Source organism: Anarhichas minor, unplaced genomic scaffold, assembly GCF_050575085.1.
Source record: "Anarhichas minor isolate MPS153535 unplaced genomic scaffold, ASM5057508v1 ptg000035l, whole genome shotgun sequence".
NCBI classification, from domain to species: domain Eukaryota; kingdom Metazoa; phylum Chordata; class Actinopteri; order Perciformes; family Anarhichadidae; genus Anarhichas; species Anarhichas minor.
In genome coordinates this window covers 1,290,416-1,305,647 of record NW_027466481.1, presented here as the reverse complement: position 1 = coordinate 1,305,647, position 15,232 = coordinate 1,290,416, and the positions used below count along the sequence as shown (strand labels likewise).

Sequence of the window (15,232 nt, the reverse complement as noted above, 5' to 3'; positions counted from 1 at the left end):
TGTATTTTGTAGTAATGTAGAGAAGCCACAAGATGGCAGTAGCTACATTTAAGTACCGTAAGAGAACCATTCAAGTTGTTAAATATTCAACATGCTCCTTTCGTTTCACAAGAAAGGCCTTGTATGAAGGGATTGAAACACTGTAACGCTAACAAGCTTTTAATTTGAAATGAATACAGTAAGTTTGTACTAACAGCATAATGCAATAATTAATATGTAATTGGGCAATCTGAAGCAGATCAGAAAAGAAGGAAGCTTCACTAAATATGACGAAACAATCAAACACGGTGAATCAGAATTAAATTCCTGTGTTTAATATAAGCCTGTTTCAAATAAAGCCTTGTTCCCTCTTCTTTTGAGGTACATATAAATGGAAAACGGCTAAATGTTAGTGACAATTCTTGAAAATCACATTAAGGGTAAAGGCATATAAACTGACAAAACATGGAGAAGCGAGACAAGGTCCTTAAAAGGGACGCAAAATGTGACTGTTAAACCATAAGGTTTATCAACTTTAGGTAACATCGAAATAAGATACGGCATTTAAAAGTTTACGATTACATCAAAATGTACAGTATTATATATCAAATACATGACTCACATATCCTAGACATACAGTATATGGGATGCAAATAACCAACATGTAGCCATTTGATTACAAAGCAAATCCCAACAGGTACCAACTACCTGGCTACAAACTATCAGAAATCACATCATATTATTTGGATAAATTGACCACATATTGGGAATCTTAAGGGTTACTTTCTCACCTGTAAACATAATAAAACTTAATTACGTGACATATTAATAGCTTTTATTAACAGTAGGCCTACTCAAAACTTTCTTTCTATTAAAAACTATTAATACTACACAGTAAAAGTCCTGCATTCAAAGTGAAAGAGAGGCATTATAAGCACAATGTACTTAAATTTACTTAACGTCTGTTCAAGGCGGAGCTTTCATTTCTATGATGGATATTTTAGTGAATATTAATCAATCATATTTGAATTGTTATATTTTGAGTAAAATCTGAAACAGAACCAGGAACATTTTCCTGTCAGGTAAATGTATTGGTATATGGTTTTCCTCTAAAGTAGAAGTATGCGTCGCATTATAGCACAATAAAAGTATTGCATTCAAGATTGTGAAGTATAAGTACACAGTATATAGCTGAACGTACATACTTTATAAGTACTTAAGGGCCCTTTTGCAAGTTATTTCGGGGTACAATGAGCTAAAATAGTAACATAAGTGAATATTTATACAGTACTTTAATTAAACCTTAATTAAAAGACCTAAATACTTCTTACATCACAGCATCAACAACAATGTTATGTTCCTGGCATTAGCTAAACTGGATATATTTTCCCATCAGTGAAGCTTCAGTAAAGTGGGTGTTTGTTTAACTAGCGGTGTCTGAAGAACTGCGAGCTGTCTTTCACGTTGGCAAAATGTCCATTAACCATGTCAAATGGAAATTTAGGCCACAAAGGCCCGTGAAGGACTGTGAAACTACACATTTTAAGAGAGATTTAAAAGAGGATAAGGACTTTACCATTCTGTTCTCCTTCGGGAGGCTGTTCCAGAGAGTGAGGGCCCTAACAGAATAGAGGCACCCAAGATTTATAGATTTTCACAATGCACCATGATATTTGATCAACGATGAAGAAAGGCTACTATGACTGTTCTTGTTTAATAAGCTGTTGTTAGTGGCATTGACCAGACAACACAACACAATTTAATTTACCATATTTATTTATCAATAATATCTTTGGTAAACAAATTAGTAATTTGAATTAGTTTCAAATAAAGGCAATGCATGCTACTAATAAGCTGGTAAATTCAAGCTGGAAAACCCACAAAGCATATGTATTTTATCAACAATTATCTTTAATATTTGATGAAGCAGTTTGTGAAATCTCTTCGAAAGGTGCTGTATAGATAAATGTAACACCAAGGCCAACACAATAAAGATCTCTGCGATATTTCTGGGCCACTTAATCATTGATACTCCAACTGTGACAAACACCATCTCCTACCAAGTAAATATCTGTAATCCTCTCATCCTCAAGCACCATTTCTCTAGCTCAGTCCAACTCTCCTCATCAGCAACAATACCAGGCCAGCTTTGTATTTATTGATTAGGGAAGAATCAGACGTTTTGATTTATAATTAAAATCTGCTGAGTGTTTCTGCTCTGAACTGATTCTTCCTCTCCTGACTTTTCTTATACCATTTATATGCTTGTTTTTTAAACCAACATCCCAGTATGCGCTGAAACCTTTTCCTCACACTTTTTGTGATATGACTGGTTTAATATTGATATCTTATTATACTATATAAATATTAATATAAGATACCATTTGTCATTCATAACTTCTTTTTATGTTGCTTCAATAATTGCACAAAATCGTAGGTGCCTTACTGTAAACGGTCTGTGTTACTGGCTAATATAGGCAGTGGGAGTTAGGTAGTGATGATCAAATTAACATTATATTGGTCTTGTATGGAAAAAATGAAAATAGTAATCAAATATGTGTTGAATAGCAAGGTTAAGTTATGAGTTTAAATGCTCTACCACTGACATAATCAATTAACTCGCTTCAGTCACACCAGAGACAATGTTTCAACGAAGATAACTGATATTCATGCATTATGGGAATACCTTCCTTAGGTGATTTATCTTTCACTTTATAATGGAAGGATAACAAATGTGCCATTTAGTATGATACTCTAGGTTCAATATTATTTGGGCAAAATATTCATAGTTCTGTGAAGTAAAAAGAACTTTTCATTGTTTGTCATATGTGGAAAAATACATTTTTGTCTATTTACTCATAAACATCAGCTCAATCAAATGCTCAGCAGACCTCCACTCAGTCAATAAAGGTTCATGAAATGTAAACTAAAAAATAATTAACTGTATAAAGCAAGATATAAGTTACAGTTACATTAAAAACTAACTCTAAGAAATGCCATATTCATAAAGTTCTACGCATGTTGAATGGAAGTATGGAAGTACCATCTTGTTCTACTCAGTGGAGCTGACACTTGTTAGTTCAGAGGTCGAGCAATAACGTCATACTCTGGTGATTGGTCTGTTTTCCGCAGTGACATGTAAGTTCTGTCCTCTTGGTTTGGTTTCACCTTTTTCCTTGTGTTCCTTTGGAGAGAAGAAAGAGTGAGACATGATGTGTTGTCTGAAAGTCTCCACAGCATTGAGAGAGGGATCAAAGCATGACATGATGAAGTAGTAACATACCAACGGAACATCAAGAGGATTATGCAGATGACATTCACAATGAGAGCAACAACAGCAACGATGATCCAGGGAAGTTCTGCACTTGGTCCGTGTTGATCTGCTATTACAAATGACATCATGTAGATTGTATGACTCTTCAAGTGGTTCTCAACGCTAATATGCAACATTTTATTTTCTTCTGACAGGTTGCCCAATGGTTTGTCCAAATAGAAAAGGTCAAAGTGAAATAATTAGGGTACTAAATATGTCATAAGGCAGTGGTCTACATAGCTTCAGTGTTTTAGTTGAGAACATTTACCTTTTTCTTTTTCTAATATGGTCATTCGGATTTTGAGGTTTTCTTTTGCTTTCCCATTCTCATTGCTGCTGACACACTCAACAGAAGTGTTGCTGTGGTCTTTTACAGTCAGGGTGACGGTGCTGCTGACTGTGTGGTTTGACACAGTGGTAATGACGGAGTACTCAGTGTGGTTCTTCAACAGCGGCCAGTTGATGGTGGGTAAAGGAAACCCCTCACTGATGCACACACAGGTCAGGACCTCCGACTGAACCTCACACCCAGAGTTGTTTAAGATCTTTGAAAACCCTGCAAGCACACAAGCAGAATCACAATGTCAAAACAAAATGCTGAGAGTGTGAACATAAACTTCCTTTAAGTCTACTTACGAGTCACTGTCACATCCGCATATGTAGTCACAGTCCTGTCCAGGTGTTGTGCTGTACAGATGTAGCGTCCGGAATCTTCTGTCGTCACATTTGGGATGACAAGTGTGGCTGATCCAGTGTGGTTCTGCAGGTCGGTGTCAAGTCCGTTGTCCAGCTTTGTGTTGGAGCCAAGTACAGTCCATGTGATATGAGACGGAGGAAAACTTTCAACACGACAGGTTAAATTCAGAGCATCTCCCTCCTCCACTGTTGTATCACCAGTGACTAAAGGTTTCCTCACATCTGTGAAGCAAATCATGAACAAAATATTTCAAGTTCAGATACGGTGAAGAGGTTGGAAATGGATACAAGATGTATTGTCATTGTATTCATGCATTGTCTGCAGTATGTTCTTATTTAAATACTACCACAGGAGGGCGCCAACATATAAAGATGTTCAGACTCTACACACACTGGTTTTAAAACACAAGTTTTTATGATTCTTAAGATTTGGCTCCAATTTGGCTGAGAACCACCTGGAAGTCTTCACAATACCTCCATAGATCCAAGGGCTTTAAAAAAAACTAATTTCCATAAGAAGCTAAAGCAAATACAGTACATTTTTTTCTGCAAACAAATATGTAATAAATGCCCATTGAGGTGATCTCACATATATTTAAAGGTGAGGGGCAGTGAAGTCATTCAGAATTAACTTAGAAGACGTATGAAGGTTGTTCTCTGCTAAATATAGTTTAAAAGAAAGAGCAAAAGACTACAATAAATGTTTTGTCTTAGAACAGCTGTGCAATGTACTTACATGTGACTTTTACATCAACATTTTCCACCAGGGTTTTATTCAGATATTCTGCTCTGCAGATGTATCGTCCAGAATCTTCTGTCGTCACATTTGGGATGACAAGTGTGGCTGATCCAGTGTGGTTCTGCAGGTCGGTGTCAAGTCCGTTGTCCAGCTTTGTGTTGGAGCCAAGTACAGTCCATGTGATATGAGACGGAGGAAAACTTTCAACACGACAGGTTAAATTCAGAGCATCTCCCTCCTCCACTGTTGTATCACCAGTGATTAAAGGTTTCCTCACATCTGTGAAGCAAATTATGAACAAAATATGTCAGTTAAGATACGGTGAAGAGGTTGGAAATGGATACAAGATGTATTGTCATTGTATTCATGCATTGTCTGCAGTATGTTCTTATTTAAATACTACCACAGGAGGGCGCCAACATGTACTTACATTTGACTTTTACGTCAACATTTTCCACCAGGGTTTGATTCAGATATTCTGCTCTGCAGATGTATCGTCCAGAATCTTCTGTTGTCACATTAGAGATGGAAAAAGTGCCGATTCCACGTTCTCTCTGCATGAAGGTCTCAGTGTTGTTCTGCCAATTTGTTTCTGTTCCATTTTGCATGTTTGTCTCAGAAGGTTTTGTCCACGTGATGAGAGATGGAGGGAAACTTTCAACACTGCAGGTCAGATTCAGAGTCTCACCCTCCTTCACACTTGTATTCCCAGTGATTCTAAATTCCTTCACATCTATGAGACAAAATGACAAACTGTATTATATGGAGATGCACCGATCATTCATAGCGGCACAGACAGTAATAACAGCCACACACACAACATGTGTCGGAGAGTGAAGAAGACATAAAGCTCATTTGTCACAACTTGAAGTCCAAAATAAGCCGTGGAGGAAAAACCTTAAAAACATCTGGAACAACTAGCTTGATCTTGATACACTTATCATGTTGTAATTCATTCCCATGCATGCTGCTCAGAGTAATCACAGGGATTTGCTTGTCTGCAGACATTGCAGAGCTAACAGCTAAGGTTAACGGAGGTCACAGTGCATCGTGGTGCGTTCAAGCTCTACTCAGATAAATTGAGTATTGGGCGAAAGTAAATTATAATATTATTAATGATGTCTTCAAATGTTATCTTGTAAAATGTAGTTTTTGGCAAGAAAATTGAATGAAAACTCTTGTTTGAAGGAGGCGATTTTACCTGAATATAAAATAGGAATTAGAGAGGGAGTTATGACATGTTCATCTTCATAACAGCTTTAATCTGCTTATAATACATAATTAAAACTAGTAATGGCAGTATTTCGTTTTTAATCAAAGGAAGCCTTTTAATCCGGAGCCTTGCTGTCAATAATTGCTCTTAGAAAGGAATCGGCAAAAAACGGAATCGGCAGGTCAGACAAAATTGGAATCAGTGCATCTCTCGTATTATATATAATGTTAAAGCACCCCAAACTCACAACTTTCCTGTAAGAAGACTGTTGATGTGGTAAAATTCAACACAGCTTAGAAAAACATTAGAAATGACACGACAACACATCTCTTAGAATATATTTTAGATTGTAGAAAGTAAAGGTGAGAATAAGTGCAGGATGTGCTGTACTCACAGGTCACATTCAGAGTCACTGTCTCCTCTGTAGTGATGCTGTTTGTGAAGCTGACCTTACAGGTGACATCGGTGCCGTGCTGTTCAGCTGAAGGGTTAAAGGTCAAAGTTGAGCTGTGTCTCTGTGTGACAGCAGTGATGTTTCCTGTGATGTGAGAGTCCTTCTCTCCTGCTCCTCTCCACGTCCAGGTGATTTTAGGATCAGATCCAGAGCAGAGACCAGGAGCAGTGCAGGTCAGTGTGGTCTGCTGCCCCTCTGTCAGAGGAGGAATCATCACTGTGGGCTTCTGGGTCAGACCTAAAGGGAGAGCAGTCGATGAGTGGAAGCAGATGAGCAGCCTGAAGGTCATTCACTTAAGTTCAGGATGAAATAATCTGATACTTTGTTTAACATCTTGATGAGGCAATAAGTCAGAGTTTTATCAGGAACTGATGCAGTTTCTACTGTTTGCCCACAGAGGTCGACAAATGTGCAACATTATTTTATTATTATTCCATTCAGACTATAAATACAACAAATATGTTGAATAGAATGAACATCTTCACTGTATGTATTTGTTGAAGCTTTTCATACCTTTGACAGAGACAGTTGCTTTTGGGGAGAATGTATATCCAGTCTCATGATAATCATACAGTAAACCATTAACTCTGAGTTGATATGATCCAGAGTCTGACTCAGTGAGGTCATTGATGATGATGCTGCAGTTCCTCAGACTCACGTCAGGCTCCAACAGAGAAACTCGTCCTTTAAACCCAGACTGAACTTTGTTGCTGTTGTTAGTGTGGAGTATCACGTCTGAATCCCCACATGTTTTAGATGCATCACATTTGTACCACACCATATGTTGGGGTGTAAAGACATAAGCAATGGTGAAAGAACACGGTATCACAACACAGAGTCCAGCCTCTGCTGTTATTTCTCCTTCACTGAGAGTGATACAGTGTTCTCTGTCACAGTGTTCCCTCACTGCTGCACCTGTTAATGGAAACAGTGAGAGAAACAGGGATCCGGGTTATTTTAATATACCAATAGAACATAATATTTAATAAATGATGGAGAGAGGCTACTACTATGATTTTGTTTCATATAACTGCTGTTGGAAGCAGCGTTGATCAGACAACAAAACAAAATTTCTGTATTTAACTAAGTTTCTTTATTCACAATTAAATTGAAAAACAATATAGTAATTTAAATAACTATTTATTCAAGTCAGAGTTTCCGGGTATGTAAATGAATGCTGTGAGGAGTGCTACTAATGAGCTGATAGGAGAACTAACTACTTGTAATTTGGCAGCATGACAGGAAAACATGAAGACATTTATCATTATTGCTGTCTATTTTGTTCACACTTCAAATCTCTAATGTAGGCATGATAACAGGATTATAATTAAGATGCGTACCTGTGACAGCATTGTTGCCTCTCACAGAGAATAGCAGAGTCGCCCAGATGAGAACAAACATCCTGATTGTCAGTCTCTCCCTCCACCGGACAAACTTTACACTGAAAGTGCAACAAACATTAGAGGAACTGAAGCAAATGAAGCTCCACAGCTGACATCACAGATCTTAACACAGGATGTTGCACGTTCAGTTATTCCATAGTTGCCACATTTGTACCCAAAACGATCCTTTATACCGCAAGTAAAGGTTTTAACAATAATCTTTACAGCAATCGAGCTTTGGGAAAACTGAGCCTTTTACTGAATTTACCACCAACTCTGATAAACATAAATGAATACTCTCATCCCCTAACATTTTTTCTCAGCTATAGTCCACCTTTACTGAACCAGCAAATCCAGCAATTTCAAAAGACAATTGCAAGAATGACTCAGTTCAATAACTTACATTTACAGTACAAAAATATATTTAAAAAATAACTATAAATGTTTTTTACCTTTTCTTGTCTTGCTCTCTGCTCTCTTCTCTCAACAGTGATCACTGTAGAGTGTTTCTTCCTTTAACTGATTCATCCTTTCCTCATTTTTCGATTCCTTCTCTGTTTGTGCAACCACAAGGTTTCAGGAAGTTCCCTCACCGCTGAGCAAAATGTCTCCTCTCCTGTGACCGACAGGCTTTTATATTCTCATATCTCACAATATCACAATATGTGTATATCTCTTATGAGCAATTTGCACCTTTAGCATCTAATGATGAAAAGTGTTTTTTGACTGTTTGATTTTTTAGATAATTGCCCCGACTGTGAGGTAATGTGAACGTTTTTGAAAAGAGAAGTACTCTAAATGTTTTTTTTTTCAAAAGAATATTGTAATCTTGAGAAACCACCAAACCATTTGAAGCACTAAGCACTGTTTGTGTTATTATTGAACTACTGTATGTAGCTTCTTTAATTGCTTAAGCAACGCACAACACATACAGCTTAATAGGTAATAAATGCAGTGAAAGTTGAGTCATGATGGTCAAATGAACATTGTTATAATCTTGTTTTAAAATGATAACTTGTGACGGATGAAGTGCATTAAGAACCAAGAGAGTCCAATAAAAAGCTTTCAGCATTTCCTCATTACAAATATATGCAGAAACTTAGGAAGCACTTCCGCATATCTGGTTGATAATTAGGCAATGTCTGTAGAAACTGTTCACAACAAAGTCAATGTAGTGATTATTAATTTCAACATTGCCATATACAGCACCACTGTGTTCTCCGTATCTCTGATAACTTCTTATTTGTACTTTAAGGTGCTAAAACTATTTCTTACAAAGTACTGGCTCGAATGCGTCTCAATCATTCACTTTATGTCTGATGCCTCACAGCAGAACCTGTAGAAACGGCTGAGTTACCAGAGGTCAGAAAGACAGACTGCAAATCTGTCTCAACCAATAAATCTGCGTATTAATAATCATCGTAACAATCAATTGTGAAATCTTAATTGAATCTAGGCCAGGTTAAAACCTTGTATATGGCTGGACTGTACATGGTCAATGGGCTAGTGTCTGTAATGTGAATTCCTGGATGTTGAATGTTCATCTGGAATTTTCTGTTGTGGTCCCAGTAATATTTGTCCTTGAAGTGCATTCGTCTAAAGTGTTAATGTTCTACTTCAGTCACTGCGGTGCGTTCATGTCCCAGGCAGCCGAACTGTATTTTGTAGTAATGTAGAGAAGCCACAAGATGGCAGTAGCTACATTTAAGTACCGTAAGAGAACCATTCAAGTTGCTGAATATTCAACATGTTCCTGCTACTGTTTCACAAGAAAGGCCTTGTATGAAGAGATTGCATCCACTGAAACGCTAACAAGCTTTTAATTTGAAATTAATACAGTAAGATTGTACTAACAGCATAATGCAATAATTCATAGTAGGGAAAACCGTAGAAGTATGCATCGCAATGTCGCACAATAAACGTTTTACATTCAAGATTGTGAAGTATAAGTACACAGTAAGTAATAAATAGTTGACGTGCATATTTTATAAGTACTTAAGGGCCCTTTTGCAAGTTATTTGAGGGTACAATGACTTAAAATAGTAACACAAGTGAATATTTATACAGTGCTTTAATTAAACCTTAATTATAGGACCTTCATACTTCTTACATCACAGCATCAACAACAATGTTACTCAAAACGAACTACAGAAATATCTCAAATCAAGCTGAGCGACATCCAGATTGCTCTATAAAAGTGTGAATACTCTATTAATAATAAAATCTTGAACAAGACTTAAAATCTACAATTACACTGGAGAACAAATGCATACTTTGTGTAAAATCCCATGTGCATTTATATCCAACAATGCAAGTAACTGCAAGTAACAATAAAATCCTCTATTAAAAAACAAAAACAGTCCTTTCATATTGAATATGTATCAATGGAAAAAAAGAAATGTAACCATTAATAATATCAGAAACACTTTTTATTAAAAGACATCCATTTACAAGGATTCTTATGTACACTATCACACATACACATTTACGTTTGTTCAGTGGGGGGGATGTTGACAGTGACACGCCGCCTGGAGCTTCCCCGGTCTGCTGCCAGGTTGAACCACCTAATAGCGTGTTTGAGAATCTCCTCATCAGTGGCTGCACGGGTAAAATGATTCTTTCTGACGGCATATGTTCCTGGCATTAGCTAAACTGGATTTATTTTCCCATCAGTGAAGCTTCAGTAAAGTGGGTGTTTGTTTAACTAGCGGTGTCTGAAGAACTGCGAGCTGTCTTTCACGTTGGCAAAATGTCCATTAACCATGTCAAATGAAATCCAACTGGGCTTTTATCCGTCCAACACAGATGCTCCATTTTGGCTAAAATACAAAAACACGTAACTGATAACATCAACAATACAGACACTTCTGTAACTATCATAACTTGTTTATTAGAACGATGTTGCTGTTTTTCATCAATTTTCAGTTCAGGTTTTGTGAAAAAGCCACACTTGTTTCCCCTCAAAGTTCTCTAAACATCCACCTGAAGTTACTGATCAACGGATCCCAACTTCACCTTCAGGTACCTGCCTGACGTGACTTCTCTCTAAAATACGGTGGCCCTGAGGGTTCAGCGCACTGCAGCAAGAAAACTCACGCAAGTAAACATAACACAAGACAATAAAAAAGCATCTTCATGAAGTTGACAAAAAACAACTATAAACAGGCAAATACAACAACTCAATACTTAAATTAACTCATAAACATCGGCCCAATTAAATGTTCAGTGGACCTCCATAAAGGTTCATGAAATGGAAACAAAAAAATAATAATACTGTATAAAGCAAGATATAAATTACATTTAAATTAAAAACTAACTCTAAGAAATGCCATATTCATAAAGTTCTACGCATGTTGAATGGAAGTATGGAAGTGCCATCTTGTTCTACTCAGTGGAGCTGACACTTGTTAGTTCAGAGGTCGAGCAATAACGTCATACTCTGGTGTTTGGTCTGTTTTCCGCAGTGACATGTAAGTTCTGTCCTCTTGGTTTGGTTTCACCTTTTTCCTTGTGTTCCTTTGGAGAGAAGAAAGAGTGAGACATGATGTGTTGTCTGAAAGTCTCCACAGCATTGAGAGAGGGATCAAAGCATGACATGATGAAGTAGTAACATACCAACGGAACATCAAGAGGATTATGCAGATGACATTCACAATGAGAGAAACAACAGCAACGATGATCCAGGGAAGTTCTGCACATGGTCCGTGTTGATCTGCTATTACAAATGACATCATGTAGATTGTATGACTCTTCAAGTGGTATTAAAGCCGTACACTTAATGGCTACTGTGTGAACTCTACACTCCCATTTAAGCGGTGTTAGCTGTAAATTATACCAAAAATGATATAAATCTATAAATGGAATTACTCAAAAATATTTCAATGATAGCCGATAGTGTGGTTTCTATTACAGCTGAAGGCCATAAGAACCAAGAAATATTACATGTACTCTACTGGATTTTATTATTTATTTAAAAATGTTCAACATGATCCACATCTTCATAGAATCAGCTCAACAAATTGTACTTTAAATTCAACAAAACATTCTTATTGATATCAGTGATTAGGTATGTGTGTGTTCACCTTCCCGCCTCTCTGAAGTTACGATGGTGACTTTGTGTTGTACTTCCCCAACTTCACTTCTGCTGACACATTCAGCAACAGTGTTGCTGTGGTCTTTTACAGTTAGGGTGACGGTGCTGCTGACTGTGTGGTTTGACACAGTGGTGAGGACAGAGTACTCAGTGTGAGTCACCAACAGCGGCCATGTGATGGTGGGTAAAGGAAAACCCTCACTGATGCACACACAGGTCAGGACCCCCGACTGAACCTCACACTTAGAGCTATTTAGGATCTTTGGATACACGTGCGGACACACAAGCTGAGTAGTAAGATCACACATGTCTACAAGGTACATGCTAAATACATTTTCTTATTATTATTTTAGGCAGTTTTCGACCGTTTGGGGCTTCTGTTGAAAAATAGTAGCCGGCTCTGTGAAGTGGACCCTCTCCGTTTGCAGATATGAACAGCCCATTTTAAGCCAATGAAAACTCAACTATTCTTATTTTCAGGTGATTATAAACTTAAGAAAACATGTTTATTACTTATATTCTATAACATGTGTTCCCACTACATCTATTGAAATATACTAGATGAAAATAAGCGAAGAATCAGAATGTGACTGAAATTATTTTAACTTTATTGAAGAATTTAGATTGTAGAAAGGTAGTTACACTGATTTAATATGTGCACAAGGGTTATTTACACATTGGTCATCTTATGTTTTGATTGTCCTTAACTTAACCAAGCCTCTGATCCCTTTCCAGGAACAAGATGTTACAGGAGAAAGGCCTCAGAAGTTTTGAAAAAAAAAAGATGACATTGTCATAAAATGTTTAAGTTAATGGCGTCCCTAAAATCTCCTCCAGCTCAATGTTGAAGCTGCAATACTTTTCTCAGAACATCATCGGTGAGCTGCACGAACAGTTTAATCAAAGACAATGTGAGGGGATAAAGTGCAGGATGTGCTGTACTCACAGGTCACATTCAGAGTCACTGTCTCCTCTGTAGTGATGCTGTTTGTGAAGCTGACCTTACAGGTGACATCGGTGCCGTGCTGTTCAGCTGAAGGGTTAAAGGTCAAAGTTGAGCTGTGTCTCTGTGTGACAGCAGTGATGTTTCCTGTGATGTGAGAGTCCTTCTCTCCTGCTCCTCTCCACGTCCAGGTGATTTTAGGATCAGATCCAGAGCAGAGACCAGGAGCAGTGCAGGTCAGTGTGGTCTGCTGCCCCTCTGTCAGAGGAGGAATCATCACTGTGGGCTTCTGGGTCAGACCTAAAGGGAGAGCAGTCGATGAGTGGAAGCAGATGAGCAGCCTGAAGGTCATTCACTTAAGTTCAGGATGAAATAATCTGATACTTTGTTTAACATCTTGATGAGGCAATAAGTCAGAGTTTTATCAGGAACTGATGCAGTTTCTACTGTTTGCCCACAGAGGTCGACAAATGTGCAACATTATTTTATTATTATTCCATTCAGACTATAAATACAACAAATATGTTGAATAGAATGAACATCTTCACTGTATGTATTTGTTGAAGCTTTTCATACCTTTGACAGAGACAGTTGCTTTTGGGGAGAATGTATATCCAGTCTCATGATAATCATACAGTAAACCATTAACTCTGAGTTGATATAATCCAGAGTCTGACTCAGTGAGGTCATTGATGATGATGCTGCAGTTCCTCAGACTCACGTCAGGCTCCAACAGTGAAACTCGTCCTTTAAACCCAAACTGAACTTTGTTGTTGTTGTTAGTGTGGAGTATCACGTCTGAATCCTCACATCTTCTTTCATATGGTTCACATTTGTACCACACCATATGTTGGGGTCTAAAGTCATAAGCAGTGGTGAAAGAACACGGTATCACAACACAGAGTCCAGCCTCTGCTGTTATTTCTCCTTCACTGAGAGTGATACAGTATCCATTGTCACAGTGTTCCTTCACTGCTGCACCTGTTAATGGAAACAGTGAGAGAAACAGGGATCCGGGTTATTTTAATATACCAATAGAACATAATATTTAATAAATGATGGAGAGAGGCTACTACTATGATTTTGTTTCATATAACTGCTGTTGGAAGCAGCGTTGATCAGACAACAAAACAGAATTTCTGTATTTAACTAAGTTTCTTTATTCACAATTCATTTGAAAAACAATATAGTAATTTAAATAACTATTTATGCAAGTCAGAGTTTCCAGGTATGTAAATGAATGCTGTGAGGAGTGCTACTAATGAGCTGATAGGAGAACTAACTACTTGTAATTTGGCAGCATGACAGGAAAACATGAAGACATTTATCATTATTGCTGTCTATTTTGTTCACACTTCAAATCTCTAATGTAGGCATGATAACAGGATTATAATTAAGATGCATACCTGTGACAGCATTGTTGCCTCTCACAGAGAATAGCAGAGTCGCCCAGATGAGAACAAACATCCTGATTGTCAGTCTCTCCCTCCACCGGACAAACTTTACACTGAAAGTGCAACAAACATTAGAGGAACTGAAGCAAAGGAAGCTCCACAGCTGACATCACAGATCTTAACACAGGATGTTACACGTTCAGTTATTCCATAGTTGCCACATTTGTACCCAAAACGATCCTTTATACCGTAAGAAAAGGTTTTAACAATAATCTTTACAGCAATCGAGCTTTGGGAAAACTGATTCTTTTACTGAATTTACCACCAACTCTGATAAACACAAATGAATACTCTCATCCCCTAACATTTTTTCTCAGCCATAGTCCACCTTTACTGAACCAGCAAATCCAGCAATGTCGAAAGACAATTGCAAGAATGACTCAGTTCAATAACTTATATTTACAGTACAAAAATATATTTAAAAAATAACTATAAATGTTTTTTACCTTTTCTTGTCTTGCTCTCTGCTCTCTTCTCTCAACAGTGATCACTGTAGAGTGTTTCTTCCTTTAACTGATTCATCCTTTCTTCACTTTTCTATTCCTTCTCTGTTTGTGCAACCACAAGGTTTCAGGAAGTTCCCCCACTGCTGAGCAAAATGTCTCCTCTCCTGTGACCGACAGGCTTTTATATTCTCATATCTCATAATATCACAATATCACAATATGTGTATATCTCTTATGAGCAATTTGCACCTTTAGCATCTAATGATGAAAAGTGTTTTTTGATTGCTTGTATTTTTAGATAATTGCCCCGACTGTGAGGTAATATGAAAGTTTTTGAAAAGAGAAGTACTGTAAATGGTTTTTTTTTCAAAAGAATATTGTAATCTTGAGAAACCACCAAACCATTTGAAGCACTAAGCACTGATTATGTGTTATTATTGAACTACTGTATGTAGCTTCTTAATTGCTTAAGCAACGCACAACACATACAGCTTAATAGGTAATAAATGCAGTGAAAGTT

The 15,232-nt window shown here is 37.4% G+C and overlaps 2 protein-coding genes across 3 annotated transcripts; both read right to left on the bottom strand.

Moving 5' to 3' along the window:
* Positions 1 to 1,743: 1,743 nt before the first annotated feature.
* LOC142965711 (sialic acid-binding Ig-like lectin 16) lies at positions 1,744 to 8,310 on the bottom strand. Of its 2 annotated transcripts, none has more exons than XM_076106775.1 (10): positions 8,229 to 8,310; positions 7,735 to 7,835; positions 6,908 to 7,309; positions 6,335 to 6,631; positions 5,158 to 5,460; positions 4,725 to 5,006; positions 3,929 to 4,210; positions 3,561 to 3,848; positions 3,263 to 3,362; positions 1,744 to 3,163 (listed from the first exon to the last, which is right to left on the bottom strand). In XM_076106775.1, the coding sequence occupies exons 2-10, from the start codon at positions 7,793 to 7,795 to the stop codon at positions 3,055 to 3,057; spliced, it is 2,124 nt and encodes a 707-aa protein (XP_075962890.1). In that variant the 5' UTR covers positions 7,796 to 7,835; positions 8,229 to 8,310; the 3' UTR covers positions 1,744 to 3,054. The 2 variants fall into 2 exon arrangements, with proteins under 2 accessions (XP_075962890.1, XP_075962891.1); XM_076106776.1 differs by having other exon boundaries at positions 3,263 to 3,359.
* A 1,877-nt stretch (positions 8,311 to 10,187) lies between these two features.
* On the bottom strand, positions 10,188 to 14,840 carry LOC142965713 (sialic acid-binding Ig-like lectin 14). The gene is made up of 6 exons (XM_076106780.1): positions 14,713 to 14,840; positions 14,219 to 14,319; positions 13,389 to 13,793; positions 12,816 to 13,112; positions 11,392 to 11,491; positions 10,188 to 11,292 (listed from the first exon to the last, which is right to left on the bottom strand). The coding sequence occupies exons 2-6, from the start codon at positions 14,277 to 14,279 to the stop codon at positions 11,184 to 11,186; spliced, it is 972 nt and encodes a 323-aa protein (XP_075962895.1). The 5' UTR covers positions 14,280 to 14,319; positions 14,713 to 14,840; the 3' UTR covers positions 10,188 to 11,183.
* Between the last annotated feature and the right edge of the window lie 392 nt (positions 14,841 to 15,232).

Coding starts and splice junctions, on each gene's coding strand:
- LOC142965713 (XM_076106780.1), bottom strand. CDS start 14,279: ATGTTTGTTCTCATCTGGGCGACTCTGCTATTCTCTGTGAGAGGCAAC. Junction 11,492..12,815: donor AGTGACTCTGAATGTGACCT/GTGAGTACAGCA, acceptor CATTTGTAATAG/CAGATCAACACGGACCATGT. Junction 11,293..11,391: donor ATCCTCTTGATGTTCCGTTG/GTATGTTACTAC, acceptor TTCTCTCCAAAG/GAACACAAGGAAAAAGGTGA.
- LOC142965711 (XM_076106775.1), bottom strand. CDS start 7,795: ATGTTTGTTCTCATCTGGGCGACTCTGCTATTCTCTGTGAGAGGCAAC. Junction 5,461..6,334: donor AGTGACTCTGAATGTGACCT/GTGAGTACAGCA, acceptor TTTGTCTCATAG/ATGTGAAGGAATTTAGAATC. Junction 3,849..3,928: donor TGCGGATGTGACAGTGACTC/GTAAGTAGACTT, acceptor GTGTGCTTGCAG/GGTTTTCAAAGATCTTAAAC.